Source organism: Rhinoderma darwinii, chromosome 11 (assembly GCF_050947455.1).
Source record: "Rhinoderma darwinii isolate aRhiDar2 chromosome 11, aRhiDar2.hap1, whole genome shotgun sequence".
Taxonomy (NCBI): domain Eukaryota; kingdom Metazoa; phylum Chordata; class Amphibia; order Anura; family Rhinodermatidae; genus Rhinoderma; species Rhinoderma darwinii.
In genome coordinates, this window is record NC_134697.1 from 38,724,844 (window position 1) to 38,733,938 (window position 9,095).

General features: G+C 42.9%; 1 protein-coding gene across 1 annotated transcript; it reads right to left on the reverse strand.

Moving 5' to 3' along the window:
* Nucleotides 1-3,275: 3,275 nt before the first annotated feature.
* Nucleotides 3,276-4,220, reverse strand: LOC142662950 (taste receptor type 2 member 9-like). Its single transcript, XM_075841244.1, has one exon. The coding sequence runs from the start codon at nucleotides 4,218-4,220 to the stop codon at nucleotides 3,276-3,278; it is 945 nt and encodes a 314-aa protein (XP_075697359.1).
* Between the last annotated feature and the right edge of the window lie 4,875 nt (nucleotides 4,221-9,095).

Genomic DNA, 9,095 nt, shown 5'->3' on the forward strand with positions numbered 1-9,095 from the left:
GAACAAAAAAATATTAGCTCCTATGTGTAGAAATTTTTTACTTCCCTTTTCCCATTTCTTAGTTGAACTTGATGGACATGTGTCTTTTTTCAACCATACTATGTAATTATATAACCTAACTAGTAATATACCTTCTTTGACGTGTATCTTTAATTACAGTTTATACTTGATTTTCTAATATTGAATTATTTCTAATGTAATAAGTAAGAAAACTAAAGAAAAAAGAAACCTGGAAAATTGGATATCCAAAGCAATAACCTTAATTAAAAAAACTTTAACAAAAAATCTTTAGAAATAATGAACTCCAAACGTTACTCATTTTATTTGAATCCTTCTTACTTTATTTGGAGGCAAGATGATCAGTGGTCTGAAGAAAATCAGTTTACATTATACAACTGAAAAACTTTTTCCCTTACTGTTCCCTTGTAACACTGAGTTGGTTACCACAAGAGACAAAAGTATCTCATAGTAAGACTTCTGGACTTGGTCCTCGAAGCAGAACTTGACTGTAAGACCTCATTCACACGGCAGGGTTTCCCGGCCGGGTGCCGGCCGTTCATAAATCGGCCGGCACCCGGCTGCATTAGGAATAATAGACCCCTAATGGGGCTATTCACACGACCGATTTTTTGACGGCCGGGAAAACCGGCCGTCAAAAAATAGGACATGCTCTATCTTCGCCCGGGTACCCGGCCGCCCGGCTCCCATAGAAGTCTATGGGGCCGGGTATTACACGGCCATCACCGGGATGTGTCCCGAGTGATGGCCGGGTTTTCCGGAGCTTGCGCTCTATCTCCTCCTCACAGCGCAGAGTGCATGTGAGGAGGAGGAGTTGATGCCATTCGGACGAATGGCATCGCTGTACACTGTGTGGCAGGGCCGGGGTGTACAGCAGGTGGAAGGGAGCGCTGCGCTGGCTCCCTTCCCCTGCTTGAAAAGCACCCTGGCCCGGCGACACCTTCGATGGCGCTGCTAGCAGCTGCTGCTGCTGCGGCTGCTACTACTGTAGCGACGCCACTATAGCAGAGCAGGGAGGTATCTCCCCGCTCTGCTATGTGCTAGCCGCACTTTAGCTCCTTGAAGGAGCGGAATCCCCGTGTTTTCGGGGATTCCGCTCTTGGACAGAGCGCTTGATGTCTTTGTCCATATCTGGGCAGTGACATCAGGGGAAACTCCTGAAGCGGAATCCCCGAACACATGGGGATTCCCCTTCAGGAGTTGCCGCTGATGTCACTGTCCGGATCTGCCCGGCCCGGCACGGATGCAAAACTTAATGCAAACCGGCCGGGCAAAATGGCCGATTTTACCGGCCGACACTCGGGCTCGGGAACGACCCGGTCGTGTGAATCCCGCCTAAGGATGAACTGTTTACATTGATAACTTTTTGTGCAGTTTATCTTGGAAGATGCGTACATGGATGCAACTGCATTACCAATCACCCCAAGAGATGATACTGAGGACTCATTGCGGAGGTGTTACTGTAAAAAACGTTTCAATTTGGGCATCTCAATTTAATGAGCTCTAACTTTTAAAAATGAACTTGTCCTATAAGTATTCTTCCACAGATACATAGAAGACCAGTCGTTTAGTTTTAAGTTTTTAAAAAAAAGAAATATATTTTATTGAAGTATAAGCAGATGATAATTCACTATTCAGTTTTTGGCGAATCATTCATCCATTTATTATTGGCCTATATCTAACTTATACAATCACATTGCATACATTGCATATATAGTATAATGTTTTAAGTACATCATATCTTTTGTATTACATACATGTAATTTAAGTATTTTTGAGTATTTTCTTATATACAACAAGTACTACACACCCAAAATAATGATATCAATACATATTTACCCATCGTGACTCTCCTTTCCTATTTGTTTTAATAGTTAATAACAAATGAGAAAGAGAACTGTGTGGTAAAAAATAACACACCCATGATCTCTAATAACAAATGACCTATGGCAAATGCCTCCCCTCATCACAATATCTTACTCTAAACTCTCCTATTTCTACCGTAGCTCACCCATAATCTGGAAAGCTCTGAATACTATTATCATACTAATTCTTAAAGCCTCATAAACTCAACTTAAAATCGACATATTCCAATGGAAACTCAATTAACCCCAATTAAGACATAGGGAGTTTGTTGGGGTCCTCAGACTGTAGAGCTTTAGTAACTCTCCCTCTGCCTGAAAGGGACATGTATGGAGCACAGTGGGCACCAAGGACTTTTTTCCTGGCTATAGCAGTTCTTCAGGGCCAGTAAATCAAAACATTTTTCTTAATTGAATTAGTCAGAAAAAGAAAACTACTGGTGAACACATGTAATTAATAGGCCCAGGGATCATTTTAGCAGCCCTGTAGTTGACGGCTCCACTAATCAACTCCCCAATCTCAGATCAATGGACATCAACAACAATTTTTAGGTTTTGAGTCGAGCTACATTTTACATTTACAGTTTTTAGTTTAATTTGACAACTCATCTTTTTAATTAATCTTATCATGGCTGATAATTATATTGCAATTATGATAACAACTCGTTTACCTCACATAAAGTTACGAATGTTTTTTTTTAAACTCAGCTACGTCACAATGCACATATATCTTTGTTGCTACTAATGGGACTAGATTTAAGCAGCATTATTTGTACTTGCCCAATTCACTTAAATTTGGCTGGTCCACTGGACAAAACTATGCATTACTAGTATTGTACTAATGCCATTGTGTCCTCTCTCCTTTAGATTTATTGTCAGTACAACTTAGGCTTGAATCACACCACGTTAGTTGTGCACTGTCGGCGTATATAACGGCAAACTCTCCTGAGGTATAGGCCAACATGCCCATAGACTTTTTTAATGGCCAAATGTGTGCCAAAAGATTATCCATTTAGCATATGTTTGGTCATTATATGTCAGAATCCCGCAGTTGAAGAGCACAGTAGACTGTGCTTTTCTACACAATGGTATATGAAAAAATACCAGACGTTATAAAAAAATTTAATGACAGTCTAAGGAAGATGCATTTAACTATATAGGCATAGAGGTGCATACATCTAACCGTATGTTCAAACTGTCCAACCGAACGTAAGCACTGAATTCGGTGTGAATTTAGCCTTAGTTTGCAGAATATGTAGGATCCATATAAATAAAGGTCATTACTGTTGTTCTTATTATTGACGTGCTCTGGGCGTTAGACATCAGCAAATATCTAGATAGTTTGTAAAAAAGACCATTACTATGTTTAGCTATATACCTGCATTATCAAAACATTTAATTAGTGGTTACAGTAACTTCTGTATTGCAAACATTAGGCTGCATACCTAGGAGTTTCTTCAAAATATTTGTTAGTTTTCTGTTTCCAAATATTAAAATAACTGAATTTATTGTTGGAAAAAAGGAAATGATAATTAGACAAACAGTCATTGTTATATCATCTGGAAAGCCCATAGGGCTGTATATTAAAGTAAAAGACCCATAGAAAATCAAGTACATTATCAGTAGTAAAGTCACGGTTCTTGCCGCTGATAGATGAGTACTCATTTTAGAATGTCCAAGACCTTCATTGTTCTGTCTCATCCGCATCATATGCTTACAAAGAGAGGTGATGATGGCTCCGGCTGTGAAAAATATGATAATGAAAGCAGCAGAAGCAACAAATATGAACACATGAAACATACAATTGCATCTACTACTGTATTTAGCAGACACCAGCATTGTTAGGTTCCCTGTGATATTTACTGTAGTGAATGAACTGTGCAAGTATAAATCTGAGTAAGCTGGCATCCCAGCACACCAAGACAGGATGATAGAAAAAGCTAGCAGCCAGGGAACCAATGTCGAAAGCTTTGCCTTTAGCTTATAAAATAATGTTCCTCGAAAATTTACGATCTTCACACAATAGTAGAAAAACAGACAAGTAGAGCACCAGAGGCTGGAGAATGAGTATGTAGTTTGCATCGCTATAACCATGTATATAACCCAATCTTGAAAGTAATAGTCAGGATATAAGAAGAATGTAATTTCTTGGAAGACAACAGATCCTTGAAGAAGCATGTTGGAAATTCCTATTGCATTGAGGATAAGATTACAAGGGTTATGTTCGTGGGTCCGTAGCCAGTCTATAAAGTGAACTATCAGGATAAAACTATTTCCTGTTACACCTGTCATGAGAAATATGCAGTGAACAAGCACGTAAATAACTGCAAGAGACACCATGTTAGTGATAAAGAAAGTTTTAAATGAAGCTCCTCTAAAACTTAGTAATATGTATCCTACTTATTATCAGAATTGGATTTCAGAAATATTTTTTTTTCTATTTTTCTTATTTTCCTCAAATGTAGAACTTTGGAGATTTTGGAGTGGTGCTGATCTTGACAACCAGTCATATAAATAATGAAATCTTCTTGGGTTGTTAAAAGCCAATGTAGTTCTTTTTGATGATTCCTTGAGTTTCTGACTCTTTTTTGAGAATTTAATAGTTTCTTGTCCTTGTGTCTTCCTAAGTGTGTAGATTCCAAGGTTTCATAATTCCACATTCTTCTTTGTTTAAAACTCATTCCCTAATCACACGCTATTACACAAATGCATAACAAAAATAACATATTTGCAAGTCAATAGAAAACATGAGAATTGTTTTTCCACGAGGAATACAAATAAGGTGGTCAAGAACATTTATCTTTTCTCATGAAACAAATTACCTTTAAAGCCTGGTACACACCTATGTACTGTATAATCAATGTCACATACAATGTTTGTCCAGGATAGAATTATAGAAATTCTACCCTATCTAAATTATAGAAATTCTACTATATGTCAATAATTTAGTATAGGTACTTTAAAAATAAAAATAAATGCAGCATACACACAAGGTTAAAATCTCTACAAAGCATAACACCATAACACGAGATCCACAAAGCATAAAGATGTAGCCAAAATGAACTCAGATTAGCTGTATAATATGGCTGTAACTGAGATTGGCAGATAATTCCGTCCTCTCAAGAATCTGCCTGCTCAGTGGGAGCTAAAGAAATAGTTGTCAATCTATAAGGTGTCCAGCAAAACAATTATACAATATAAATGTACAGTCAATGGCCCATATTTACAAGGACTGGCATATTTCATGACATTCTAAGTAGAGGAGGTAGTTAAAGCAATTAGTGCCATATGTATTAAAAGACGTATGGCTCTTAATAAATTTGGCACATTTTGACCTATCAAACAAGCACAAAATCAAATGCATCACCCGCACCAATTCCCTCCAACATCACAAATGCCTGAAGACGGGTGTCAATAAACCCAAAACTGTTCTTAAGTACTGTGTACCTCATACAATGGCGGTGTGTTATATCAAATAAAAGTAAAACTAACTGCATAAAAAATGCCTCATCTTCTCGATTCCTAAAAATATTACTTTCTCTGAGCAGGTAAAGATTTTGTGCCATAAATTTGTGCCTTTTGGACATTATTCACTTAATAATTCTGAGAAACTATGCCCACTTTTCTTGTCACTTTTCAAATTTGACAAGAAACAAAAAAAAATCTAAAATTTAGTTGCATGTCTTGATTGCAATTGTATTGGGCAAAGCTTATTTCCAAAAACTGGCTGTAAAGGATCTGCCAGGCACTACGTCTGTGGATACTCCCAGGATTAATCAATCGACACCTGAGGCCAGACCTCTTAGACTGACACCGGCTCCCACCAATCAGGGTGGCAGGCTCAGGAGTGGGAGAGCCTATCGCGGCCTGGTCAGTCGGAGTTAGCTCCGCCCCCTGTCCATTTATACCTGCCGTTTTCTCTTCCTCATTGCTTGTGATTCTTCCTGGTTTCCTGGCCCCACTGCTGCCTTGCTCCAGCCTGCTTCTGCCGTGCTTCAGCCTTGCTTCAGTTCCCGCTTATCCTGCTTCGCTCTGCCCCCGGCTTGCTTCCTGCTCCGTGCTCTGCGTTTGTATACTGCATTACATCCTGATCCTGACTGCTCGTTCACCACTCCGTTCCCTCACGGTGTTCCGTGGGCTACTGCCCCTTCCCTTGCTTGTTCCCTGTTTGTATCCCCTTGCACTTAGTCAGCGTAGGGACCGCCGCCAAGTTGTACCCCGTCGCCTAGGGCGGGTCGTTGGAAGTAGGCAGGGACAGGGCGGTGGGTAGATTAGGGCTCACTTGTTCCCTTCACCTCCTTCCGCCATTACATAATCACAAGCCCATACCTAGTCTACCATTTCTCCTACGCTGACGCTATCATGGACCCCCTTGAGACCCTGACCCAGCAGATGCAGGGCCTCTCCCTACAGGTCCAGGCCCTGGCTCAGAGGGTCAACCAGTCTGACGCTGCCATAGTAGTACCCCTCACCTCACCTCTAGAACCTGACCTCAAGTTACCTGACCGGTTCTCAGGGGACTGTAAGACTTTTCTCTCCTTCCGGGAGAGTTGCAGACTTTACTTCCGTCTAAAACCTCACTCCTCAGGTTCCGAGAACCAGCGGGTGGGAATCATTATATCCCGACTCCAGGAAGGGCCCCAAGAGTGGGCCTTCTCCTTGGCTCCTGACGCCCCTGAACTTTCCTCCGTTGATCATTTTTTCTCTGCCCTCGGACTCATTTACGATGAGACTGACAGGACTGCCTTAGCCGAGAGTCAGCTGGTGACCTTACGTCAGGGTAGGAGACCTGTTGAGGAATACTGTTCTGATTTTAGAAAGTGGTGCGTAGCTTCTCGGTGGAACGACCCGGCCCTAAGGTGCCAGTTTAGGTTAGGATTATCTGTTTTTTCTAAGGAGGCCTCCGAGGTGTTGCCCCCTTATAGAGATTACGATTGCGCCATTGATTTGGTACAAGGTGCTAAGCTTCCAAAGGGTAGGATATTTAATCTTTCATGTCCTGAACGTGAAGCCATGAGGGAGTATATCCAAGAATGCCTGGCCAAGGGTTTCATTCGCCCCTCGACTTCTCCTGTAGGTGCTGGCTTCTTCTTCGTGGGGAAGAAGGATGGTGGTCTTAGGCCGTGCATTGACTATCGGAACTTGAATAAGGTCACAGTAAGGAACCAATATCCCCTTCCTTTGATTCCGGATCTTTTTAATCAGGTTCAGGGGGCCCAATGGTTCTCTAAGTTCGATCTACGGGGGGGCGTATAACCTTATCCGCATCAAAGAGGGGGATGAGTGGAAGACTGCGTTCAACACGCCCGAAGGTCATTTCGAATACCTGGTCATGCCCTTTGGGTTGTGTAATGCCCCTGCTGTCTTCCAGAATTTTATTAATGAAATTCTGAGAGATTACCTGGGAAATTTTCTTGTAGTGTACCTTGATGACATACTGGTGTTTTCCAAGGACTGGTCCTCCCACGTGTAGCATGTCAGGAAGGTCCTCCAGGTCCTCCGGGAAAATAATCTGTTTGCGAAAACCGAAAAATGTGTGTTTGGGGTACAGGAGATACCATTTTTGGGTCAAATCCTCACTCCTCATGAATTCCGCATGGACCCTGCCAAGGTTCAGGCTGTGGCGGAATGGGTCCAACCTGCCTCCCTGAAGGCGCTACAGTGTTTTTTGGGGTTCGCTAACTATTACAGGAGATTTATTGCCAACTTCTCGGTCGTCGCTAAGCCTCTTACGGACCTCACTCGCAAGGGTGCTGATGTCCTCCACTGGCCTCCTGAGGCCGTCCAGGCTTTTGAGACTCTCAAGAAGTGCTTTATCTCGGCCCCCGTGCTGGCTCAGCCCAACCAAAGGGAGCCATTTATTGTGGAAGTTGACGCGTCCGAGGTGGGAGTGGGGGCCGTCTTGTCCCAGGGTACCAGCTCCCTCACCCATCTCCGCCCCTGTGCTTTCTTCTCTAGGAAGTTTTCGCCCACGGAGAGTAACTATGATATTGGCAACCGCGAACTTTTAGCCATTAAATGGGCTTTTGAAGAGTGGAGTCACTTCCTGGAGGGGGCCAGACACCAGGTAACGGTCCTTACTGACCACAAGAATCTGGTTTTCCTAGAATCTGCCCGGAGGCTTAATCCTAGACAAGCTCGATGGGCGCTATTCTTTACCAGATTTAACTTCTTGGTTACCTATAGGGCTGGGTCCAAAAATATTAAGGCTGATGCACTGTCACGTAGTTTCATGGCCAATCCTCCTTCTGAGAAGGATCCTGCTTGTATTTTACCCCCTGGTATAATCGTTTCTGCCACTGATTCTGATTTAGCCTCTGACATTGCGGCTGATCAAGGTTCAGCTCCCGGGAACCTCCCTGGGGACAAGCTGTTTGTCCCCCTGCAATACCGGCTAAGGGTACTCAGGGAAAACCATGACTCCGCACTATCTGGTCATCCTGGCATCTTGGGTACCAAACACCTCATTACCAGAAACTATTGGTGGCCTGGGTTGCCTAAGGACGTTAGGGCTTACGTCGCCGCTTGTGAGGTTTGTGCTAGGTCCAAGACCCGTAGGTCCCGACCTGCGGGCTTACTACGTTCTTTGCCCATTCCCCAGAGACCTTGGACCCATATCTCCATGGATTTTATCACCGATTTGCCTCCATCTCAGGGCAAGTCGGTGGTGTGGGTGGTAGTAGACCGCTTCAGCAAGATGTGCCACTTTGTGCCCCTTAAGAAATTACCTAACGCCAAGACGTTAGCTTCTTTGTTTGTTAAACACATTCTGCGTCTCCATGGGGCCCCAGTCAATATCGTTTCTGACAGAGGGGTACAATTTGTTTCCTTATTTTGGAGAGCTTTTTGTAAAAAGTTGGAGATTGATCTGTCCTTCTCCTCTGCCTTCCATCCCAAAACTAATTGCCAAACGGAAAGGACTAATCAATCCCTGGAACAATATTTAATGTGTTTCATCTCTGACTGTCAATTTGATTGGGTCTCATTCCTTCCCCTCGCCGAATTTTCCATGAATAACCGGGTCAGTAACTCGTCAGGGGTCTCCCCGTTTTTCTGTAATTTCGGGTTTAATCCACGGTTCTCCTCCGTTTCTCCTGGTTGTTCCAATAATCCCGAGGTAGAGGACGTTCATCGGGAACTGTGCACAGTCTGGGCCCAGGTTCAGAAGAACTTAGAGGCGTCCCAGAGCGTACAAAAGATTCAGGCTGATAGTAG

Coding starts and splice junctions, on each gene's coding strand:
- LOC142662950 (XM_075841244.1), bottom strand. CDS start 4,220: ATGGTGTCTCTTGCAGTTATTTACGTGCTTGTTCACTGCATATTTCTC.